This window comes from Rhineura floridana, chromosome 9, assembly GCF_030035675.1.
Source record: "Rhineura floridana isolate rRhiFlo1 chromosome 9, rRhiFlo1.hap2, whole genome shotgun sequence".
Lineage (NCBI taxonomy): Eukaryota > Metazoa > Chordata > Lepidosauria > Squamata > Rhineuridae > Rhineura > Rhineura floridana.
Window position 1 is genome coordinate 47,379,603 of NC_084488.1, and position 26,445 is coordinate 47,406,047.

Sequence of the window (26,445 nt, forward strand, 5' to 3'; positions counted from 1 at the left end):
AAATTAGGATACTGAATACAATGTATTTAACACAGTGCTGTTCATGTTGGCTTACCTTTATATGGGCAATGATGGATATTTACTGCCAGAATTTTGTACTTAACTAAGACAGAGAAATCCTGGCATTACTGTAGTAATTCACATCTTACTATTACTATTTGTGTATGCAGTGCAAGGCATGAGGAATTAAACACAATTTCATTAGGTTCTTGCTTTCCAAACTTCTGCTCAGGTACTCTTTCTCATTCTCACTTAAGAGTTCTTGAAAGAGATTTTTTTCTTGTAAGGTATCTCCAGAAACGAGCATGGAATGCATAATTATCCAGCTTGTTTATGTAATGTATTTACATGTGTGAATTGACAACTGAAACAAGCACCATAGCTTGCTCCAAATGAGAATATGTATATATACTGCATATAGCCAACTGAATAATGGCAGAACCATAAAGAAAATGGGGATGTTGTCAAAAATCACAGCACCATGTCAATTGCCACTCATCCCAGTCCATAATTTCTGGTTCAACTTACTCTGTGTCCTGATGTAATATCCCCCATTGGCAGCCAATGGTTTGTAGCAGAAATGGGAGGTTGGGAAGGCACATCACAGTGATGTCAAGAAATGGGTGAGTTGCATAGATATTCCAGAAGGGGAGAAGGAAAATCCACCATAAACTTGACTTTTATTTTACTTTAAAAAATGTCAGTCCCACTAGTGGCCACTGCTGCTTGCTCATTGGCTCTCTGCTATGGCAAGCAAGGAGGTGATAGCAGTGATGAAGAAGAAGAGTAGCAGGAATAGCTGGTGATAATAACACGAGGAGGTAGACTCACTGACGCAAGGGGCAGGGTAATAGAGGCGTCTTGTCCACAGGTCCTCTGAAATCTGAAGGCAACACTGAGATTGGCCATGCTGGTTTTAACTTCAGAATAATTAGAATGTAAAAATAAACATTTTCTAATTAGAATGTAATATAAACACTTTCTAAATAACTTTGTTATTTACTTCAGCAGGATATGCATTGCTTTTTGTGCGTTTACTTTTTCACAGTTATGCCAAATGTGATGTTGACACCCAGAGATTTCCTTCCAATTCCTCCAGTGTTAGCAGTTGAGTGGAATCTCCGTTGTTCATAAGAAGAATCTATAATTCTAAACATTCACTCACAGCTGGCAAGCTTATTTTTATTCTAGTAGCAGGCTATTCATCACCCTGATTGCTACTTAGCTTTATAATAAGTAGACTGCACTATCACAGGCCCAGCTGCTTGTATAGTAATTGCAACTACATAGTAAGTACTCTCCTTGCCATTCCATTTATGTCCTTTCTTAAGAGATCTAATTCAATTACCAAAGATTCTATTCTTTCCTCTGGTTCATCATGATAATTAAATAGTTGACTGCTGTGTCTGATTCTTTTATTCCTTTTCAGTTGACTTGCTTAGAATTTACCTCTAAGCAATACCCCATTTACCTCTGACGCTTTCCTAGGACTGCATCTACAGCTCTCTACTTTGACAGGATTGAGAGATTAAAGTGAGGAGAGGCCACATGCCTCATGATGGCATGAGCCATCTCTCATATGAGCATGGCAATCATTTTTCTTGTTGCTGTAGCAGCCTTGTATATCTCCATTAGGGAAAATTACTATTGTTTTGAAGTAGATGAGAGACTTGGGTGCATTTAAGCAGAAATGGGCTGTGTCATACCCCCTGCATCTGGTGTCACTCCACAAGCAGAGGCCAGCAGGGTTGGGCAGAGGAACACTTTCAACAACACACAGCCCAGCCCAGTGCAAAGGGAGTTTAGATGGTACCCTAAGTAAAAAATATACATGTGGGATATGCCAGTAATGAGGTTCTTGTCACAGGACAAAACATGCTATCATGACAGCATTGCAGTAGCATTGTGGGCAGATATACCCACGCAAATGCTTAGGCTGGAGTTTTACCAAGTTCTCAGTAGCTAATTCAGGAGAACTGAAGCCTAACTTTCAATAACCTTATACTGTCAGAAGTTAGTAATTGATTGTACAGCAGATACTTGAACTGTCTCTCAGATATAATTTTCTTTCTATACAACTTTTATTTTAAAATGAAACCTTGTTCATATAGGCTGCACTGTGGATTTAATTACAAATATTAGAGAAGTACGACAGATTACTATGTATTGATTTATTATTAATAGAACATTCCACACATTGTTCTCATTTTCTTTCTTATGAAAAACAGATGGAGGCAGAAAAGTAAACCTGGAAAAATCAATCACATTGACATCAATTAATAATGTAGAAGGGAATATATGAGCATTTCAAGAAGAAGGAAAGAGCTAATTTACAAGCTGTGACATTGGGTGCATTACACCTCCTGCTATATTTGGTTCATCTTTGCAGCAGAAACAGGAGTATGAAAAATCAGTTTAAACAAATTCTAAAGCAGGGATGAGGAACCTGTGGCCCTCCGGATGTTGCCAGACTGTAACTCCTGTCATCCCTGACCATTGGCCATGTTTGCTGGGGCTGATGGAAGTTGGAGTCCAACAATGTTTGGAGGGCGACATGGTCCCCACCCCGGGCCTAAAGTAAAAAAGAAGTGAAGAACAAGAATGATGTGCCATGGAAGAACACTGAGCCAATATTATTCTGGCCTATGTGCATGTTTTAGCGATTTGGCTGGTTTTTCTGTTGCCATTGTCATCAGTGCAGATGGGTGAGGGAGAATGGGGTATGTGTGCGAAGCAGGGAAACAATGTGGAAGGCAGCAGGCCAGCACATTGGATGTGTATCCAAGCCCTCCTAAAATGTCTAGCAGGTTTTTCTTAAGTATATAGTGTAACAAGAAGGGAAATGAAATTGTGTGTTTTTAAAAAACCAGAAGGGAAATACCTTGTAAAAGTGATGTGCATTTCTGTCTGGGGTAGTGGTGGTAAGATTGCTAGCTTCTTGGTGTAACTTAAAGGTTTCACTGAAAACTGCACCCCAGGAGGGTGCTGTCTTGTCACTAGTGTTAAAATAAGGTTCAACTGCCAGAATGTAGAATGGGTGTGTGTGGCATAGTGGTTAAGATGTTGGACTATGACCTGGGAGACTAGGGTTCGAATCCCCACATAGCCATGAAGCTCACTGGGTGACCTTGGGCCGTTCACTGCCTCTCAGCCCCATGAAAACCCTATTCATAGGGTCGCCATAAGTCGGAATCAACTTGAAGGCAGTACATTTACATTTTAGGGATGTGCTAGAATTTCATCCAATTCAGATTTGGTACCAAATTTTCCATTAATTTGCTTATTCTGAGTAGTTGAGGATTGGATTTTAATGTAGCAAATTTATGTGGCTATTTTTGAAAACAGACTTTTTTAAATAAAAAAATATGCCTCTAAAATGTTGATTGTAAGAATGATAATTTATTAATATTTCCTTATAAATGTTGATATTTCCTTCAAAATGTTGATATTTTTAAAGAAAAAGCACAGTGGGGAGGAGAGCCTGGCTGGGAGTCCAGAGTCTGTGAGTTCAAATCCCCGCTCATGTCTCCTGGGTGTAAAGGGCCAGCTAAAGATTTCCCCCACAGTGAGTGGCTCAGGGGTTACGTGCCCTGCCACCTGTGCAGCCATGGGCAAGCTGCATAGTCCCAAGGAGCCCAGTTGCCCCCCAGCTGGCAGTTGCAGACAAGGAAGGGGCTGGCTTGTGCAGCTGTGGCAAGCTGAGCAGGCCCTAGCCAGCTGGAGAGGACTAGCCTCAGAGGGAGGCAATGGTAAACCCCCTCTGAATACCGCTTACCATGAAAACCCTATTTATAGGGTTGCCATAAGTCGGGATCGACTTGAAGGCAGTCCATCCATCAAGATTAATATAGATATTTTTTCTGAGTGAAAAAGAACATGGATCGGTAAAAGCAGTGGCTAGCAGATACAGAACGAACTTAAATCGATGCCTGCCTGTTAGGTCAACTGAATGCTTTCAAACCAGCACTGGCCAACGGATCCCCTCCAGGTAGTAAAATATCTTGGTCTGGTCCTGCTTATATGATTAAATTTTTGTTACTGTCACAATTTCATCTTGTGTGTTTAGTTTTTTGTACGTGTTAACACTTAATCTAGCTGCTCTCAAGGATCTGAATTAAGGATTTTGCACATAGCCAAATCCATGGTTTTTTAAACCAGAAGTTGACTACAAGTGCAATCCTATAAGCTCCATTGAATTCAGTTGGATTTTGAGAATGGGATTGTCAATGGCTACTAGTCACATGACTAGGTTCTGCCACCACTGATTACGTTGGTGGAAATCACAAGCGGGGAGAGTGCTGTTGTACTCAGGTTCTGCTTTCTGGCTTCTCATAGGCATATGGCTGACACTGCAAGACCAGGATGCTGTCGAGCCCCAGGTCTTTCAGGGGAATCAAGGAAGGGGGCTGGAGGAGCGTCACCTCTCTCAGCTATAGCAGCAAGGGGCAGAGCCAGAGGAATTTGAGACTTTTGAGGACACTGGGGGAGGGCGTGTGCTTGACACTGTGCCAGTTCCCATGGACAGTCCTCCTGCTGAAGAAGATGCGCCCACAGAACCATTGGGGGAATCTCTGGTGCACGCACCAATTCCAACCTCCCTGGATCCCCCTCTTGACACTTCAAATGCTTCCCTGCCTTCTGACCTCCAGCCTGCACCTATCCAGTTGGTATTGTCAGATGAGTCATCGGAGGCGCGCCCTCTTTCACCCCGTGCCAGATGTCATGAGAAGCGCACCTGTCAGAGGGAGGTTCTTCAAAGGAGTGAGAGATTACAGGCGAAGACCTTTCCTATTTAAGGTTGCTCCCCCCTGACTGGGGTGCTGAGTCAACTTCCTTCATATGCTGCAGAGTATGCTTAGGAGCTTAGTTAGGGATTGCAGTGAGTTAGTTTAGTTGAGTTAATGAAGTGTGCTGCCTTTGATGTTTCAATTACCCTAATAAAACAAGAATTGCTTTCATCCTCATCTCCGTCTAGTGCCTCACACTCTGGGCAGGACAGATGCTGAATAAGATGAGCCACTGGCCTGATCCTGCAGGATCTTAACATAAGACTTATGTTATGACTTATTGTCAGGTAAATGGGTATAGGATTTCAGCCTTAAAATAACTGTTCCTTGCATATCCATATGCATTCCAGTCTTGTAAATGGTTCAACACATGTTTGTCATTTGCAAGAGTTTAGATATCCTGGCCATAATCACTTTCCAGTATTGTATAAGACAATTATTTGCTTGGCCGAAACAGTGGCTATGTAGATCCTCTTGACATACAAGCTGATAAATTTTCTTAGTCTTTTAGAATTTATTTCTCTCGCAACTCAACACAATCAAGCTGCATTATTACATGGAATTAAATTAATTTAGCCTCAGTGAATTCAATAGAAGAAAGTGGTATAATTTCACATGTTTCATTATAACTATGTTGTGGGTAGCAGTGTTAGTTGGTACTCTAATAACTTAATAATTATTGTCATCGTGTAGATAGAGCAGTCATGAAACTAAATGAGAAATAAGATGGTCTTGTGGCTTACATTAACTGTGCAATCTTATGCATGCCTACTCAGAAGTAAGTCCCATTACATTCAATGAGACTTACTGCCAGGTAACTGTGTGTAAGATTGTAGCCTAAATCAAACTGTGGTTATTTTATTCCCTCAGAGTTAAAGCAAACATAATTCTTCTTAACTTCGGATGCTGACTGAGAAAACTCAAATTCCTCTCATCTCCAGTCCTGAGGAATATCTAAAAACTATTGCTATTTTTTTCTTTATGTGAGTAGCTGTGACACCCTTCCCTGGCTCTCCCTGTCAGGTTCCTACCTGCTCGTGGCTACTGCCTGTCACTAGGCACCACCAGGGACTCCACCAGTCTGGACTGTCCTTTTTTATGGTTTCTCTCTCCGCTCTAGCATAGACCTCACCAGATCCCCCTGCTTAGGCAGCACCACCAGTCACATCCTATAACCAGTATCCCCAGAGACTCTGCCTGAGTCTCTCTCAATCAGGTTACCTCTGTGACTGCGTGCTTAAGCTGTCCCCAACCCCCTTGTATCACTGCAGATAACTCATAACTCAGGGTTGCTCCAGATACTTATGAATGTTATAATCTCCTCTTCACCGCTGCCACCATTTGTTACTGTTTCCCTTCAGCCTTGGTCATTACCTTACCCTCCCTTCTGGTCTGTGAAACCCCAGCCAAGGCTCAGGCCTTTGGTAAACCAAATATAGTTTTTATTAAATAACAGAGATAACAAGATTACTTTTCTAATGGTACTTAAGCATATGGTTTCATCTATTTCTGTGATACTTGACTTATCATGAACTAGAACTCCCACTCTCTTTCTCCACACGCTCCTGACATCCACCTCCAAACACCACCAAACACTTCTCAAACAACCCAGCAATGTCCACCCAGATTCACCACAGATTCTCCACCCAGATTCAGCTGTCATTCTTCCATTTATACTCCCAGCCATTCAAACACTCAGCCAATCATCCAGCATTCTACTGCTCATTTACTCCCCCCTCCTCTTTCATTCCACTTACCATGTATCTTCTATACAAACAGCACTTACCATATATACATTAATACAGGAACATCACAGTAGCCAGTTCTGAAACTAACACAACATTCTAAGCAGCAAGTATCCAATTAAATAAAAATACCCAGAAAATCTTTCAGGTGGAAGATTTCATGGGTATCATGCACACCAGTTCAGCGTACCTGAAAGCCATACAAGAATTTCACCAATCTCCATGGCTGTTCCTTCTTAATCTAAATGGCAAATTAGGAAAGTGGATACTGGCACATTTATGGGGTTCAGGGCCTGAGACTAATCCTGTATCTTTAGGAGAAGAGAAAGTCAGTCAAGTGCAGGTGTTCTTGCAACACTGTTGCAGTTGAGGGGTGAAATAAAACACAGAGACGTCAGCTTGGGTTGAGCAAGGGCCACTTTATTTAAATTATAGTAAACAAAACCCAATTTAAAGTGACCTGCAGAGGGAAACCTAGGTGCGGGAACTGTCTATAAGCAAGTAGCTTGCCATACAGCTCTCGGGCGACCAGCCCCTGCTGGGGCAAGGGCAAGCCCATCTGCTTACCCTTTACCCCAGCCACACCCTGCAGGTGAGTAGGGGGGCCTTCCCACATCATCCCCACCCAGGGCCGTATAACCCCTGGGTAGATGAGGATAAGTTGGCCCCAGAAGCAGCCCATATCCTGCCCTCAAGCCGTAAAGCCCTGAGAGACAGGCCTCTGGAACCGCCAATCACCTCCAAAGGTGCCTAAGGGGGCCACCTAGCTGTCCTTACCTATTTCCCTTCCCGCACCTTCCCGCACCAGTGCTGAATCCATTGTCCTGTGAGGCATGACCTGTGAATACTTCAATTAGCCAAATGAGCCAAATCTGCCTATTGAAAACAACACCCCCTAACCTGATTCCCTCCCAGTCCTATAGTGTGGAGCAGGCAAAAAACCTGCCCGCCAACGAGGGTGGGCAGGATAAAAATTCCTACTCGGCCCTGAAGCGACCTCATAGGCACACCATAAAAGAGGGAGGGCGGGGTGGGCGTCGAGCAGCAGAAGAGGAAGGTGGAAGGGGCGGCTGGACTTACATAGTCCTATAGTCCCCGCCCCTTACGCTGCACGTCGCGCTGACGTCATGGGCGCAACGGGCGCGACGTGCGACGTTGCCCCATTAACAGATGGGGGCAGCGTCTTCACCCCCACCTGCAATCATGTCCCGCTCGTCAGCTGCGCGGCGAGCGGAGCTTCGTTTGCAGTTGAGGGGTGAAATAAAACACAGAGACGTCAGCTTGGGTTGAACAAGGGCCACTTTATTTAAATTATAGTAAACAAAACCCAATTTAAAGTGACCTGCAGAGGGAAACCTAGGTGCGGGAACTGTCTATTAGCAAGTAGCTTGCCATACAGCTCTCGGGCGACCAGCCCTTGCTGGGGCAAGGGCAAGCCCATCTGCTTACCCTTTACCCCAGCCACACCCTGCAGGTGAGTAGGGGGGCCTTCCCACATCATCCCCACCCAGGGCCGTATAACCCCTGGGTAGATGAGGATAAGTTGGCCCCAGAAGCAGCCCATATCCTGCCCTCGAGCCGTAAAGCCCTGAGAGACAGGCCTCTGGAACCGCCAATTACCTCCAAAGGTGCCTAAGGGGGCCACCTAGCTGTCCTTACCTATTTCCCTTCCCTCACCTTCCCGCCACAAAAGGGGGACAAATCTCTATTTAGTCCCCCTTTACCCCACTGCCAAGAAACATCTCTCGCAGACACCCCTGCAGGTCACCCAAAATAAGTCGTTACCTGCATGAGACAGGTGAACGCCATCGGCCCTGTACAGTTCACCCTTCCGGTGCTGAATGCGGGGATGCGGAATGGCCAACCCCCCCTGCCCAAGAAGAGCCCACCGAATTTGCCGGTTGACCTTCTTCCATGTGTGATCAATTCCAGCTGGATCCCATATGCCGCGCCATGTCTGACCACATCAGACGCACCAAAGGCCAACGCTGCCTTATCACTTGCATGTCCTTACATGCCTGTATGCTGAGGGCCTTTACCCTGCTCACGCCGCGGTCATTACCACCGAGGTGGATGACCATTGCCTGCGGAAATATCCGCACCACACCTTGCTGGAACAGAGCGGGTAGGAGCCACTCCCCATGCATTCCTTGCCGGTCCAGCCACTGCACAACAGCCCCTCTACTGAGGCCCAACTGCGAGCACATGCTCAAATTCGCTGCCCTCCAGGGTGCCCGGAAGACCATGCTGTGGCCGCATATTAGGATGTGCATCTGCTCTATCCCTGTCCAGCAACCTGTCAAAACAATGAAGCTTGTGAGGCCGCTACATTCCCTTGCCCTCTAAAAGTGGGAAATATAGCCCTTGTACGCATCAGAGGACCAAAGTCCCACGCCCTGTACCAGTGCCTGTGGGAAACTAAAACCTGCTGCCATAAAAGCAGCCCCAATTCGAGATGAATAGGTTCCAACTGTAAGGTGTCGTACCCCAGCCCCTACAATGCTCGTTTGTGAGGCCGCCGCATCCCCCTGCCCTCTAAAAGGGGGGAATATAGCCATTATATGCATCAGAGGCCCAAAGTCCCACGTCCTGTACTAGTGCCGGGAGGAAACCAAAAACCTGCTGCCATAGAAGCAGCTCCCATTTTAATTGAATAGGTTCCAGACTGGAAGGGGTCATACCCCAGCCCCTGCAATGCTTGTTTTGTTAATGCCAAAACTGGTATTGTTGATCCAGATAGGCATATATGGCCTATAGCTAGGGGGTCCAGATTAGCCTGGGTGAATAAATATCCTTCGGCAGAGGTTGGGCGCTGAGGCAAGGTCAACCGTACATGCCTTCCCTTACACCTCTGGTCTGTTCTAGACCTTCCACGTTGAGCAAGCATAACCCCCCCTCCCTGGAAACATCAAAACTGGAGGGCATGTCGAGAGAGGTCTCACGTAGAGCCAGCCACCACCTCTTTTCTCCTGAAATCCCCAAAACAGTGTATGAGCCACTGCCTGGAATAGCTTGGGTCTTAACTGAAGGAACAGACCGTTTCCCACTGGTCCACTACACCCATAAAATGTCCAGCGAGAAGGGTCGATGGGGATAGGGAAAAAAACCGCCAGCCTGGCTAAGAAAGCTTACCTCGAAGTGTTCACACTGCCATGCCCCTTCTCCTGCCATGCCGTCTATCAGGAATATCAGCAGGTGACTCACCAGAAAGGCCACTCTGGCATATAGCCCTTGCCGGCCCAGAATTCCTGAATACCTGTTTTCTAGAAGCTGGCGAGCATGCTGGGGTAATGTAACCCATTGAATCCAAGGGAATTCCAGTGCGCAGCTCACGGGATTAGCCCCCCTTCACACTGCCCCCTGCTGCCCTATTCTGCATTCTGATAGCTGGTGATCATGCTAGGGCAATAGATAGGCTTATGGCCTTCTCAGACTCCCTGCATAAACTTCTCCCAGAACAACGGGACAGGCAAGGGCCATGAATCCTAGTGTTCCTAATTATAAGAGAGTTATGAGACCCGACCCCAGGCCATGAGCCCTTCTGTCCAAAAGTCGCCTTCCAACCCTGGAAAAGAGTTAATGAAAGGTAACATTCATAGTTAAAACCCCTTCCCGAATCCAGGCTTGCAACCGCAGGAAAGGGAACCACACGGCCAGGTCGGTGCATAAGGCAGCCATAACCCTGAATTCATAGTATGGGTGTTCAAGCCCCATCATAGCATAATAACCCCCTTAAAAGACCCCTAACATCAAGAGGGCCGAAAGGAAACACTTCATGGTCCCAATCCAGGATCTCATCTGGGCCGGTTCAAGCTTGCCCCTGTGCAGCTTTCAGCTGCCATACCTATGAACATCCACTCAGACAGATAGTGCCCCACTGCTTAGGAGCCCACTTGTCTCCTGACTGCCCCCTCACGGAAGGCTCTGAAGCACTCCATGCGAGAATTATAGCATTCTGTAGGTAATGTTCTGCCACTACAAATGCATAAGACATATGTGCGCACTATGATGATGGAGTGCAGCTCACTGACCCTAGACTAACTAGTGTGAACCCCTCACTGCCTGCCCCTTTGAATAAGACTGGCGTGACCAAGTGTACTTCTGTACATTCTGACCACAGCCGTTATTGCCATGACTAAACGGGGTGAAGATTGTAGGCCATGAGGGCCAGCCGTGAGTTGGAGGCCATGAAGGCCAGCCAGGAGTTGGGGTATGAGACTGGGAAACAAAAGGCAAACACCCTAACATAACAAACCTCCCCTTAAACCGGGTAGCCTGCTAACCAAGTTCATAGTACCCGGAGTCTAACTGGGGAAGGGACACCTGTCCCTAAGCAGCCGGTAGCTCCTTCTTACCCTTTTGAAGGCCTCTTGCCTCCTATCTCCCTGTTGCCCATATCCGTCTGCAAAAAGGAAGGAAATCATTTATGAGTAAGTACACTTTATCAACTATTAGTTCATTGCAGCTCACCCAGTTGTGCTAAATCACGGAGACTAAAGATAGCCCTGTATCCCAGCCTTGGTCCCCCCTGCCCCAGCTTTCTCTTAGCGGGTGTCAAACGCCAATCAAATACAAGTATCCATGTAAGGGTTGCATGTTATGCATGACATCAAGTAATTGTGGTGAGAAATCCCACACAGAAAGGTTTTGTTATTGTGAAATCCTCAGGAAGGGGTGAAGAGTCTGCCTGGATCTTAAAATGCAGCCTCCGCATCAAACAGCATCTAAGATTCTGTCAAGGTAACACATGTTTCAGAACGTCTAAGATCCCGTAAATGATCAGAATCCGATAAGTATTCTGTCTTTTCCTCTGTATTCCTGTCTACTGCTCCAGCCATACTATCGTCTGTTAGACCTTCAAATCCCTGCAGACATTTGCATGTCCTTCCTTAAATATAATTAATGCCATAAGCTTTGTTGTTGATATGAGCCCAAGTTCTTGGGACCAAATTCGAATAAATGCCAGTTCTGCCACAGAGTTAACAAGGAATGTGTAACTGACACTTGAAAGGATCACTGTCCTTTCAGCCACCATGTAATAAAATTAATAGCACAAAGTACCTTGAACCTAATATAAGCCTAACCAAACAGAACTCGCATCCAAAGGCTTGTGCCGCCTTCTCTCTCGTAATTGATTCCAAGCCTACAGCTGTCGTATGGGGGGTGTGGTTCAAATTGCCCAAAGGCCCGCATTTTATGAGGGGACCTTTGACCCCCCCTTTTCCTGTCTTGGTGGCATTACTGCTTTAAATTATTATCTTTTCGGCGCCAGGTAAAGACCTACCTCTTTGCCCAGGCATTTTAAATGCTAAATTTTAAATTTAATCTATCTTAATTTTAATTTTTTGTCTTAATTTTGTTTTCAATATGTTTTCATATTGTATTGTACCCACATCTGTATTTTAATCTGTTTTTATCTTGTTGTACACCGCCCTGAGAGCTTGTTGCTAAAGGGCGGTCTAAAAGTGCAATAAATAATAATAATAATAATAATAAATCCACCCTTGACTTATAATTATAACATTATTATTATTAATTTTATACCCAATGACTGTATGTGACTCCCTCATTACCAGTCCTTGGCTCCCACTTATAACTATGAATTCCATTATGATAGTATTATTATTAATAATACTAATAACATAAGCCATCGACTGTCCTGACCATAGAATAATGGATACAATTACAAGCATTAGTCATAAGTATTATAAACAGTGCAAATAAAGTAGGATTTCTCTAATTAAACCCCCCCAGCTCCTGTTATCCAATCCTTAGTTCAAAACCACATGTACATTATTATTATTTATTATTATTATTAGCCACAGAAAAGACAAGCACAATTTAATATTAGAAACTACCAACTGTAATAAGTCACTGCCTGCAAAGTATGATTAATCTTGCAGCTCTTTCGCTTAAAATTATTTTGGTTACTTATACTACTGTAAGTGTGTGTAATCTTGCTTAACCAACTGGCTAAATTATAGTTATAATATAATTACCTATGTGAGGACTATACTAAGTTAATTACTGTAAAAGTATGAGCCACCACCCCTGAAGGTGTGATCTTGCTTAAACCAGCTGTTACCAGCAGCCGTGAAGCCAGAAGCCTCAAACCAGCCGTTGGGGGTTGTTATGATCTTGCTTAAACCGGCTGCTAAAAGCCGCCGGGAAACAGAAACCTCAAGCCAGCAGGGGGTGAGTGAATTCCATCCCTGTCAAGCCTTGCAGGCCTCGCTCACGAGGCCCGCTCCAGCCGCAGCCGCTCCTTCTACAGCACCCTGAAGCCGGAGCCGGCTCCACCCCCCCATGGGGAAGCAAAGCAGCTGAAATCGGCCCCTAATGAGGCCCATGTGCTGCAGAAACCAAGCGCCTAAAATGGCGCCGACTGTGCGGCCTTAACAGAACAGCCGCTGCCATTTCACCGCGCTGCGTTCCACTCTGTCCCTCGTCGTCCATGTCGTCCACGTCGAGCAGCAGAAGAGGAAGTTGGAAGGGGCAGCTGGACTTACATAGTCCTATAGTCCCCGCCCCTTACGCTGCACGTCGCGCTGATGTCACGGGCGCAACGGGCGCGACGGGCGACGTTGCCCCATTAACAGATGGGAGCAGCGTCTTCACCCCCACCTGCAATCATGCCCCGCTCGTCAGCTGCGCGGCGAGCGGAGCTTCATTAATGGGAAAAACCGCAAGGTGGAATTCTCATTCCCCCCTGCACAACTTTTAAAGATACAGAAGACCTCTTGGAGGCCCGCCTCTCAACCTACTAAACAGGATTGTGGTGAAGAAAAATGGGATGACCCCAAGCTCCTTGGAGGATAGGCAGGATACAAACAAGATAGAAAGATTGATATGGGGGCATTTGTTGTACAAATAAGACATCCAGTTTCAAGAATTAAAATACTAACAAGTCTGGGTTTGAGACCAGGTTGCTAATGATAAACTTGTCATTCAGTATATGACTCAAGTTGGGAGTTGAGGTATGGCTGGGAAAGAGGTAAAGGGCCAGAGAAGGAGTGAGATGGGAGGTTCTCAATTTGCAGGAACATCTTAGTTGCTTCTTTAAAAAAAAAAAACCTCTTCTCAAACCCGACAAAATAGCAGAGGCCAATAGCTGAGGATATGTATTCCCCTTAAACTAGTGAATGCTTGCAGTAGAAATCACTGTGCAAGCAGAATCCCCCAGCTAGCTGGATATATGAATACTTTACTCATATAGCAGTGGGCCTTTGAGTGCTTTGATATAAAAAAAATCTGGAGAATTTGCAATTGCAGCAACAATGCCCTGAAAAGAAATATGCAACAATTAAAAGGACATATATTTATTGTTGGACTTAACTATAACTTTCCTTCTTTATTGGAATAGCACATATTTTTGGAAGTTGCCTGTAGCATATCTTTTTGTAGTAGAATAATTTGGGCATATGTACTGCAGAACCCCCTCCTAGCAAATAATCCTAATGAAATTAGGATTGTTTGTGTACAGCTGTGTTTTTGCAACATCATGTTTCATGGTACTTGGGACACCAAGCAGTGAAATACTGGGACAACTGTGCAATTGTTTTGTTTATGTTTGCCACCCTGGGCTCCTTCAGGAGGAAAGGCGGGATAATAATAATTATGATTTTGATAATTGGAATAATTTTATAATATAGGAACCACTCACTTCCCTCCAGCCTTGAGCTTAAGGCAGAGAAGGAACTAGCCTTGGAGGTCCTCCCCACCAACAGTCATTTAAATTATGAGGGTGATTTCCACCTCACACTTAAAGCGGTACAGATGGGGGCAGACTGGAATCTGAAAACATGCTCACACTACAACCTCAGTTCTCTTCCCTCCCCATTGCCAAGGATTGTCTAAGCTGTGATAAGAGCCATTGGGCAAGAGATATTTTTACCAGGCAGCAGCCATTTCCTATGGCCTAATGAAATAGGTGCTGTCTGGGTCCTTTTACTCACCATAGCTGGAAATGGTTAGGAGAAGAAGCAGAATGAAGCTTGACAGTGAGTGTTGGTGAGGCCGATGGATGGAGGGAAGGGAAGAAGTTGAATAGAGAAGGGATGATTGCAAGGGATAAGACAGGAGTGACAAAGGTCTGAGAAGAAAGTAGAAAGCTAGACCCAGCTTTGGGCAGAAGGAAGGAAGGAACATGGTGGAGGATTGAGTGCAAATGATGAATATAGGAAGCTGTCTTATATTGAGCCAGACCATTGGCCCATTTAACCCAGGATTGTGAACACTGACTGGCAGTGGCTTTCCAGAGGTAAGCAAGAACCAGTAATCTAAGTTATAGTCTCCCTGTGTATAAGGGGACCAGTTATCTAAGAGACCACTGCCCCCTATAGTCCTGTCTGGCAACTATGCTGTCAGATGGCATATTGCTGAGAGTACTGCATGTCTCAGAGGTGTGCTCAATTTGTACTAGAAACTGGGCTTTCAGTGTTGCAGCTCCAGCCTTCCTGAATCAGTTACCATCTGAAATTATACAGGTGCCCAACATCATTATGCTTAGGTACCTACTGAAGATGTTCTTTAAGAAGCCTTTCCGTGAGGTGTGACTCAGATTTGTGAAATATTAACTACATCTATAAAATGGTTTTTAGAGTTTGTAGAAATGGCATTAATTATTTTTAGAATGTGATTTTTCTTTGGTATTTCATTTTTTTTATCTTGTACACAGTTTTTATGACCTCAGGCCATAAAGTGGTTTATAAATTTGTTAAATAAATAAATAAATAAATAAGGGTGGGGTGCTATAATTGGGTGCTGAGTCCCACCACTTCTTATGCTCCATCATGACGACATGGGCAGAATGGTCGTCAGTGCAGGGGCAGCTATTTTTTATTTCTTCCTCTCCCATTTAAATCAGCAGGAGGGAAATTCTTTGTGCCAGGTCTAGGGCTGGTGTACATCTGCACCAAAGATGGGTTGGATTGAAGGGATTTAGGGAAGGGCTGTATATTGGATTCAGCTGAGGCTCACATCCCGAACCGAAATGGGCCAGTTCAGGGGAATCTGGGCATCGTTTGAGTTGGGTTGAGATAGCCCTGGTTCACCATGGGTTGGGTCAAGTGGCCTAGAGTAATCCAAAGCTGTCAAGGAATGGTGTGTTGGGCAGGAAGAAGAGGTAGACTTTGGGTGGGAAACCCCCCAAAAGGCCAAGGCCTACTTGACTGCCATTTGTGTCTTCCCGGAAGAAGGTGGGAGCCCAGCTTTCACTGTGAACTATAGAAGTTTGCTTATCTGAATACTATCAGAGAAATGAGGGAAAGCTTTTACTTACAAAAAAAAAATAAATCCATGGGATTAAAACAAAAACGTGAACAAATCAATGATACATTTCTTTCTTGCTTTGTGACTGACATTTTGGAAAGAAAATAGTCTCAACTATGCTTCAGGTTTCTGCCTCACTCTTTTCATTTTTGTTACAGTTTATCATGCTGACATATACCTTCATGTTGGCCTGGTTGGGTGTTACAGCTTTCACCTGTCTGCCTGTTTACATGTATTTCAACCTGTGGACTATTTGCAAAAACACCACCCTAGTGGAAGGTGCAAACCTCTGCTTAGACCTCCGTCAATTTGGTAAGTGAATGACTTGTTGATTAGTTCCATCAATAAAACAGTCATTAGAATGCTTGTGTTACTTTTTAAGATCTTGGATAGCTTCAAATATAAAGCTTACAAATGTCAGAGAAAAAAATGTGCTTGCCAGTGCAGGAGATAGAACTGGGGATATGAAGATGACAGCCTGTGAATTGAACACACAGGCCCTTTTCAGATTTCATGTGAAGCCATACTTTAGCACTATGTACACTAGCAGCAATGAATCTTGGACTTGCGTGCTCCCCATCACTATGCAAGGAGGAAATTGAAAGTTCTTCTGGTTTTAAACCATACATGTTTCTTGTTTCATCCAAATGGAGGGAATGTCGGGTTAGTTTTAATTATGTTTTGTTCAAATAAATCAGGTTCAAAATGTAGTTACGATCTTGGCTTGGTAACAAGCCATAGTAAACTAACCAGAGTCCACCCCAGTTCAGGTGCATTGAGAATCTCTGCTTAAGTTTAAAAGCTTCCAATCTCTTTCTCATGGTCACAGTAATGGAGTAGAGGGGAGGGAGGAGCACATGAACCAAGGCTTGTTCTTGCTTGCACACATAACACTAAGTCTTGTTTATTTTTACAGCCAAACTGGACCACAACTATCCTAGCTAAAGAATGCCAGTCATGAGTGACTGAGCCCTTTACTGGCTGAGTTTATTGTTAGTGTATCATTCAGGGAGGACAAAGGCTCGATGGCCCCAAATTGGTGGTGGTAGTTTGGCTCCTGGCCACTTTTTCTCATTCTCATCTGGTGATCCATATCCTGCAGCTTTGGCATGTACGGGCATAGTTCCTGATACTGATGTCTTTCATTTATCCAGCCCTAAATGGCTTGAGCCATTCATATATTTTACATTCTTCCTTAAGCTGAAGTGTATCCTTTAAAAGAATGTGAGAACACATTGTGAGATTGATTAGCATGTTGAGAGGCATGCATGGTGGCTGCCCCCCAACTATGACACTTGCTTCTCCCTAATGAAACATCAAAATCTAAGCCTGACTGGGCTGACTTTTAAGGGTCAAAGTTAAGCAGGGGGGCAGGGGGGAGCATTGGTGACCTGTACAACCTGTGGGGGGGCAGGGGGAGTATTGGCAACTTGTGGGGGGCAGTGGAAATCTTGGTGACCTGTGGGGGGAATGTTGGTGACCTGTGGGGGTGGGGGAATGTTGGTGACCTGTGGGGGTGGGGGAATGTTGGTGACCTGTGGGGGTGGGGGAATGTTGGTGACCTGTGGGGGGTGAGGGGAGCTTTGGCAACCTGTGGGGAGTGAGGGGGACTTTGGCAACATGGGGACAAAGTAGGGCTTTGGCGATGGTAGGTGGGGTTGGTGAGTAAAGTGATCAGGGGTGAAGCCCCTAGTTTTACATACTGTTGTATATTGCTGGTTTATTGTTTTATGATTTTACAAGCTAAGGATGGGGAATTACCCTATCTGGACAGAGATAACCTTCAGTTGTCTTTATGTGGGTAGCTTCATGTTTAGACTACTGCAATGGGTTATACATGGGGCTGCCTTTGAAAATGCCATCAGGAACTTCAGTTAGTTCTGAATATGTCTGAGAGACTAATAATGGGGACTGTGTGATACGAGTACATGACACTTTTGTTTCACCATCTTCACTGGCTCTTAGTCCAATTCATGGTTCCGATTTTGACCTTTAAGGGTGTTTGATGACTTGGGACCAGGGTACTTGAAAGACTGCCTCCCTTTACATGCATCAGTCTGGACTGTGAGATCTTTCTCAAGTGCCCCTGCTGAGTGAGGTATGGTGGGTGGCTATGGGAGATGGGGCCTTTTCAGTGATGGTAACCCACATGGAGAATGCCTTCATGAGAGAGGCTTGCCTGGTGCCTACTTTGGTGTCATTTTGATGCCAGGCAAAGATGTCCTTATTTTCCCTTATTTTTAGGTTGTAGCTCTTTTTACCTCTGAGACTTATGTTGTTATTTTTATAGTTACTGAATTTAAAATTGCTTTATGCCTTGTTGAGAGCCATTCAAAAAAGTTTGTTATAGGATAGCTTATTACTGTAAATAAATAAATGACTTTCTAAGCCCAAGTGGTTGATTATTATTTTGTCTGCAAAACAATCAGAGCTCACGTCTGAGTACATTGAATATATATATCAAAAGCCTACTGAGTTGTTAATCTTTTCCAGGAATTGTAACAATTGGAGAAGAAAAGAAGATTTGCACAATGTCTGAAAATTTTCTCAGGATGTGTGAATCTACTGAGGTGAGTAAAAGTATGAAATGTTTGGCCACTGTGGGCATCAGAAAGAGCTTGCATGGTTCTTTTACTCTTGAAGGGAATAAGTTCATGTTTTAATATGGAAAACTCACTTGTCATGAGTCCAATTGAAATACACAAGGCTGGTGCTGGTGCAGCAATTTAAGGATCCCGGATGCCACTATTTCTCCATTTACTACTTATTTTCTTAATTTAAATAGGATCTTTCTAACAATAGCAATGAAGAATAAAGGAGTCAAGGGCTTCTTTTGTTTGAGTTATGGGTAGGGAAGGTCTCACTGACCCTCTATCCACCTTGTCCTCCTCCTGCTCCTATTTCTCTCTCTCTCTTTCTAATTCATATGCCTACACATACACAGGTATAAGGGCTAGGCACAGCCTCCCCAATCTGCCCCGTGGCCTCAATCTGTGGTCCCTGAGGAGGGCCAATCTGCTGTGCCCTGAAAATGGGACCACCCATCCTACCCCAGATCTGCCCCTGAAATATGGCTAGGGGGGAAGAAGGAGATGCTAATCTTCTCCCCCCAAGAGCAGGCGGGTATAACCAGTACCACGCAAGAACCCCTTTGCACTTGGTGCAGGGGGGCATTTGTGGGGCAGCACATGGTCCCTAAAGTGATGGGAGGGAGATTCCTCCTCCCATCCGTGCTCGCTGTCGCGGGATCACTGGTGATCTCAGGCAATCCTGCAAGAGCCTGAGCAAAGTGGAGTCAAGGTCAGGCCTTAGGCCTAGCCATGCCTGACTCCAGCCTTTTCCTTTGAGTTCTGGCTTTGAAGGGAAGACATCATTGTAGAAGAGCTATGTAAGAGGTCAGTATTGGTTAGGAGCCTCTCCGGCAGCTGCTCTGTAACCTCATCCCTCCAGAGGCTGGTACTTGGCATTGGATGTTGTCACTCACCTCCTATGACCCATCCCCTGTTAGCCCTGGATCACTCTGGGTTGCTGTACCCAACCTATTGTGATCAGGGGCTATCTGAACCTGACTCACCAAGGGTCAAACACCTCCAAAGAGGTTCGATTCAGCTTGGGCCTTGGGCCTTGGCCAAATACGGAGCACAGCTCTAACAGGTATGCATATATTTTCTCATCCACACCTAAGCATGGACAATAATTAGATCCATTAATACTAAACCTTCCCTGTTCAGATGCTACTCTCCGAAACCTGCAAACCAGAGTTTGGAAGATTGGGATTGGTTTAATATGATTACAATGCTCAAATCCGTCGTTTTCTCATTTCATTATGCATGTTCACCACCTGGGATCCTACAGGCTGAAGTATGGATTATAAATGTAAATAACAAATAATTATCTGAAAGGTTGCCTCTTCCCATATGTACCTACCTATGCCTTGAGATAATCATTGGAGGCTCTTCTCCAGGTGCCCCCACAAGCTGAGATACAGCAGGTGTTCTAGTCAGAAAAGGCCTTCTCAGCAGTGGCCCTCTATTAAGGAATGCCCTTCCCAGGGAGGCTGTCTGGCTTCCATTAATATATTTTTGGCAACAATCAAAGACCTTTTTATCTTCACATTCTTTTGAATATTTTATTGTGGCTGGTTTTCCTGGAATTTCTTAATGGATTTGTTACCTTTTATTTACTGTTGATGTGATGTTGTAGCTTTCCTCTGTTTCATCTTGACTGTGCTATTTAATTGTATCTTTGATGACTTTGTGACTTTATATTGTTTTAATTGTTGAAGGTCACCCATAGTATGACAGTAATGGGCAACACAAAAATAGAATGAAAGACTAAGTAAGTTTTGGTTTATTTGGTACATGAAGAATGTGGGCTTTATTATTAGTGTCCTCAATTTGCAACTTGCTTCCCTGTTCCTTTTGCAGCTGAATATGACATTCCATTTGTTTATTGTGGCACTTGCTGGGGCTGGAGCAGCAGTCATTGCTATGGTAAGATTTAGAAACCTTTCCCTTGGTCATAAGGAATATTATAATAACAGATGACCTATGTATTTTTCCACTGAATTAAAGAATACTAAATGTGCAAGAGCTTTATGTCCCATAAATAATACTGATGTGCACGAGCGTTATGTCCCATTGTCCAAGTATTTTTAAAAGAGGAGAGGTGCATATATGTCATCTCATTTTATCCTCACAACAACCCTGTGAAGTAGGTTAGGATATACACATGACTGGCCCAAATTTATCCTAAACACAGATTTGGGCCCAAGTCTCCTGGGTCCTAATGAGACACTCTATCTGCTAAATTGCTACGGCTTGTACAAGTCACAGGTTATCTGCTTGTGGTATGTTTTCTTCAGTGCACATACTATCCTTTTTGTAGTTCAATTTTTTAATGAAAACAAGTACAAGAGTAACAAATGACCATATGTACACAATAAAATACGTAAAATCTATTTCAATGACTTACAAACAAAGTCCATTTTAGTACATCACAGTGATATGATACTTCAAAAATACAACTATTTTTTAAATTTACATGTAGTTTCAGTTTTGCTGCAGTGTGTGGCCGGTGTTTGGTGAAGGTGGAGAAACCAGAAGAATCTTGACCTTATTCAACCTAGGAAGCAAATAATCATTACCAGTAGTTTGAACATCGCTTCTTGTCCCAATAAGTTGTATGCATATTGAAACCGCCACCTAAATCTGGAAGAAAAAGCAACCAATCTAGAAAGGACATGTTGATGATGGAACCAAATGCCACCAGTTCTCTGCTAGCACTATTAAGCTTAACATGTCATTGTGTGGTAATGGTCTCCTTTAGTGTTTTTTTAAATTTTTTTATAGCATTTTGAATTGTGCACACATGATCAGCATAAAATACTAATATTAAAAGTAATCTCTGAAGTTTCATGAGCCGCTTGTCACCAGCGTTTCCCTTTATTTAGTTTAATTTCTGAAAACCCTTCTTCTAACAGTGAAATCCTGCTGAGTCTGAAAGTTTACTGTGATGAATCAAAGAGGTGCTGCATTATACCTTTCACTTTCACTACCTTTCACTTACAGAAAGAGGAGTAATAAAGCTCTTGCATGTTTTATACAAATCTGAACTTGTCCAGTTTTTTTTGTTTCCACAATAATAAGATTGGTTCTACAGTGTCCTCATGTCAAAAATGGTTGTCTTCCTGTTTTGTAGTTGTTAAATGTGTCTTGGGCATTGTTTAAACAGCAAATAGACAGTGCCATGGTTGGCTGGACTGCACTTGGAGCTTTGGGACCCACATTAATCTGTCTTGCTCAGCCTCTGCACTGGATTTAGCTACCTCTGCAGACCAGAACAAAGATTAATTAATACTTTGAAGTGGCTCCAGCTTTGAAAGTGCTGTGCAAATGTTTCTGTTCATTATATTATATCTGTAATTCACTTACTTTTAGCTCTCCCAAAAGCAAGGCTGGTCAATAAGGCTGTAGGCCATAAAACTTGAAATATAAGATAACATTTTCACTGCCTAATTTATCAAGGTTTATTCTGTCATCAAGAGTCAACACGTCCTTTGGCACAGAGAAATACTCCAAAATTTTCAGCTGACTATGAGCATAGTCTTGCCAATTAAGAGTAACTTCCAAATGCTGCATTAAAAATATTTACTTTGCCTGTCTTATAGCATTTAGATGAGGCAAGTCGTACTTCAGAACCCTATTTATTAGTGTAGAGACAGGGAACCTGTGGCCCACTATATATTGTTGGACTCAAACTTCTATCAGTCCTAGGCAGCATGGGAACTGGAATTCAAGAACATCTGGAGGTCTACAGGTTTCCCATCCCTGCATTAAGGCATTGGTTAACAGAGGGGACAAAGATTTTACCAGTGTAGATATTTGTAACTGGGTGTAATTGATATTAAAGCAGAGTCAAAACAATATAAGGTAATTTTGGTGAAGCATTCATTATTTTCAAAGAGCACCTCCATTTTTAAGTGTGGTTTTCAGTGCCCCCCTGACATGTCATCTGTTTTTTTTCAAGTCTTAGGGACTGGAAAGAACTGTGCACAAGTCTTTGCTCTCTTTTGGCATTTTGGGGGGCAGGTTTTTGCTTTTAGGTGGTGTTCTGTCACCCCCTTGCATTTGCCTGTGGGGGGGAGATGTTCTTTCATGATGAAATCAGATAAGCAATAAGGTTTGACACCAGTTGTGCTAATCAGTGTGCCCTTTATTCGGATCAGCATTACATTAAGGCCCTTCATAGCAGATAATACATTACCCACCTCAGTTATGGGCGGGAGGCCCCCTTTTCTAGCAGGGAGGGGGGCTCATATGTGCTAGTCCAGCCGCCTGCCCTAGGCCTTCACAGAATCTATGCCATTGATTTGTTTTGGTTAATGTCTCCTGTCTCTTTGCCTCTGGATCTGTGTGTCTCTGTTTCTGTGTGCTATGTCTTTATAGCTAGAGAGGTGACTGTCATGAGTCACCTCTAATAATGGCCCATAGGTGGTGTTTCCACATCACAGGATACTCTCCAGTTGTTTACTAAATGAGTCTGGTATGTGACCTTGTGTGTGAATACAATATGACCATGTGCCATTTACCATCTCCTGTCTCCTTCAAAGGATATATTTCTTCTGGCCTTGTGGTGACCTAATAGGGAAGGGATGTGTGACCTGCTGTGAGAGAGTTCACAACTCATAAGCCAACTAATACAGCTGGGTACTCTGACACCCCCCAAAGGGGCTACAAATGGGCCATTAAAGGGATAAATTGATACATTCCACATATTAACAGACAATGCAATGTTCTTTTACAATACAGGTGTGTGGGAGGGGGAAAGGATGTGTTTGGGTTGCAGTTTTTTTGTGTTAAAGAAGTTATTGATATATTGCTATTTTAAATTTGTTGCAAATTATATTTTGTTGTGCTGTTTGAATTTTACATTTGCTATAACCTTTGTGAACTGCCTTGGGGTCCTTTATGGCTGAAAGGTGGCATAAAAATAAACTATAACTTAACACAAGGGTGGGAAACCTCTGACCCACAGACCAATCTGCTGCAGTGTGTGGAGAGTCCATTTTGTGCCTGGAGAGTCCATTTTGGCCTGCTAGTCCATGTTCCCCAAACCACGCCCACCCATCAGCTGATGTGACAGGGCTTAATCCTGCATTGGCTGCATTATCCTGTTCCCAAAAGGGAATAAGCCCACACAGTTTAGGCAGCAGGATTTAATACCTTAAAGCCCTTAAAACCCTGCACAAAAGTGCCTTTGGAGCACTTTGCATGCACAAAGTATTTCAAACAGCACTTTTGCAAAGTCTTTAAGACAGCACCTACACTCCCCACCCTTTTAAATTCCAAGCCTCTGAAGCTTAAAAGAGAAGCACACGGGAATTTTTAAGACTCCTTTTAAGCCTCCAGGATTGGGGAATTAAACGGGGAAGGGGGGGAAACTCGGAGAGCCCTATGCGAGTCTCCCCACACTTTCCTTTTAAGCCTCTGAGATTAGGGGCTTAAAAGGGGACCACAGGGAGACCCACAAAGCCCACCGGTCACATTTGGATCTGGCCCATGGAACTAAAAACGTTCCCCATCCCTGGCTTAACATAAGACCTAGCATAGCATGTAATATGTTTGTGTGTCCAAGGAACTATCCAGTTTTTGAACTAACCACAGGCCACAACTCAAGAAGCTCCTAAGCTTTCAGAGCAGGGCAGCTGTGCAATCCCTGACCTCATCTAACCAAGGCTCAGATAGCTTCCCCATCTACCAGAAATAAGCAGAAATCCTTTTATATATTCTTTCTATGTCTTCTTCCCATCTCATGTAGATGGAGGCAGTGCTGGGAGCACTGCTAAGACAGATCTGTTACCAGTCATGCAAACTGTGGCCCTTCAGATGTTGTCAAACTATAACTCCCATTCGACCTCAGCCGGCATGATCAGTGTTCAGGAATGATGGGAGTTGTTGTCCAACAACATTTGGAGGGCCATAGGTTCCCCATCTTTATTATATAGTGACCCTGTGTTTTAGCTCAATTTGGTAGGACAGCTTTCCTGAACTTGATTAGAAAGACTCAAGGGCTGCAGAGCTCCATTGCTCCCAAAGCTAGGGAGGTGTACCTTAGTCTAGTCTGAGCTGCAACTATTATTATTATTATTTATTAAATTTATATCTTACCCTTCCTAACAGTAGGAGTCCAGGGCAGCAAACAAAAACACTATAAAATATAATAAAAACAGACATTAAAACATAGTAAAACAAATATCTTTAAAAACATTTTTTTAAAAAAAGGTTTAAAAACATCTTAAAAAGCAATTCCATTACAGACACAGACTGGGATAAGGTCTCTACTTAAAAGTCTTGTTGATAGAAGAAGGTCTTCAGTAGGTGCCAAAAAGATAACAGAGATGGGGCCTGTCTAATACTTAAGAGGAGGGAATTACAAACGGTAGGTGTCATTACACTAAAGGTTTGCTTCCCATGTTGTGTATGGAACAGACCTCCTGATAAGATGGTATCTGCAGGAGGCCCTCACCTGCAGAGCACAGTGATAGATTGGGTATATAACTGGGTATGTATATAGTGCTCATTCCTTGGACAAAAAACAAAGAAACCCTTCTCGGGGTTTGCAATTTGTCTAACTGCTTGATAAAAGGTTCCTCAAATCAAATGTGCAAATTTCAGCACGAAAATTGAAACCCACGATAATTCAGTTCTAATTTGTGTCCTATACCCCTTTGAATCGTAGAGCCCGCTTTCTACTACATAGCAGATTTTTGTGTACAAACATCATATACACTTTTTACACTTCAAGTCATATAAGTAGAAAGAAGAATCCCATGGGAAGTGATTTAGACTCAAGTTCTAATAGCCCAGAAGACACAATCAAGTTCTCATATAGAACAAATTCAGGCATCAGCCAATGTCTGAAAATAAGAAAAGTGTCTTACCCTTTATATGTTCAATAAGCCTTGTCATGACACACTAAAGTTTAGGACAACCTGCTCATAAAAATTAAACATCAATTATACAGGAGTCCTTGAGTGATTGTGTTGTCCAGTGAATTGGTAACAGATAGAAGAGAAAATCCGCAAACCTCAAACTACCGGTTTGAAAGAAAAGGAGTGATCGATCTTGTGCAAGTGGGCTCCCATAATCTTTAAATTGTCCGTCGTTTTCAGAAGAGGTTAGATTTAATCAGTATAGATGTTAGAATAATTGTATGTGATAGGATAAAGTTGTTTTGACCATACTTTTGGCCTCACTTCATAAAATAAGATGTACACTGGAGCCATATAATTTATTATATAAGCATCATTATAAAATGCCCTGGCACTGTTTCAGCTGTTACCAAACAGGAGGGTAGACTTGCCAGTGTGAGGAGGGATAAGGAATTAGGAGAAATGGCAAGGGATACTGTTTTGGGAAACAGAAAGACCATGAGTAGGAATACATGTAATATTCTCCACTTACAATATTGCTTTGGAAGTAGCACATTGAAAATAAATTACCTTGCCAAACATTAATATTCTTTTGCTGTTGTTCAGAGTCTATATGTGCCTATGGCAGCTTCTCCTCCTCCTTCTCTGACCTTATTTGTCCAACTGGTTGTAGCAACCTGCATGATCTTGCTTATGAAATTCCGTTACGTCATCATGTCTACTACAGGATAATGACATCATAAGCAAAATCATTTGGATTGCCACAGCCAATAGGATAAAATAGCAATATGAGCAAATGAGGATGAGCACAGTGGAAGCAAAAAAGGACAATGATGCAGAGATGAACAGTATGGAAATAATATGAATGTGTTTGCAAAGAATGCAGAAATCACAGAAAAGAGATACTTGTGAAAACAAGCACAAAATAAAACAAGGTAAGTGCTTCCAGCTTATCTTATGCCTTGTACTTGGTGAATTCCATTATTCTAGCCCAGCCTTTGCCAACCATGTGCCCTCCAGATAATTTGGACTACAACTCATTTCAGCCCCTGCCAGCATGACCAGTGGTCAGAGATTATGTGAGTTGTAGTCCAAAGCATCTGGAGGCACCAAGTTGCCAACTGCTGTTCTAATCAATTCCCTGTTTTTAGGAAAGGGCTGGACATGAGGCAGAGAATCCAGGTTGGTGTGATGAAATGTGTAATACGTG

The 26,445-nt window shown here is 43.5% G+C and overlaps 1 protein-coding gene across 2 annotated transcripts in view; it reads left to right on the top strand.

Annotated features, from left to right (window-relative positions):
• Positions 1 to 26,445, top strand: part of GPM6A (glycoprotein M6A) — a 318,969-nt gene that overhangs the window by 290,354 nt on the left and 2,170 nt on the right. For both annotated transcript variants that reach the window (XM_061583661.1, XM_061583662.1), the window contains 3 exons: positions 15,961 to 16,114; positions 18,296 to 18,372; positions 20,230 to 20,295. In XM_061583661.1, coding sequence (XP_061439645.1) covers positions 15,961 to 16,114; positions 18,296 to 18,372; positions 20,230 to 20,295 — 297 coding nt within the window. The remainder of the gene's footprint in view (positions 1 to 15,960; positions 16,115 to 18,295; positions 18,373 to 20,229; positions 20,296 to 26,445) is intronic.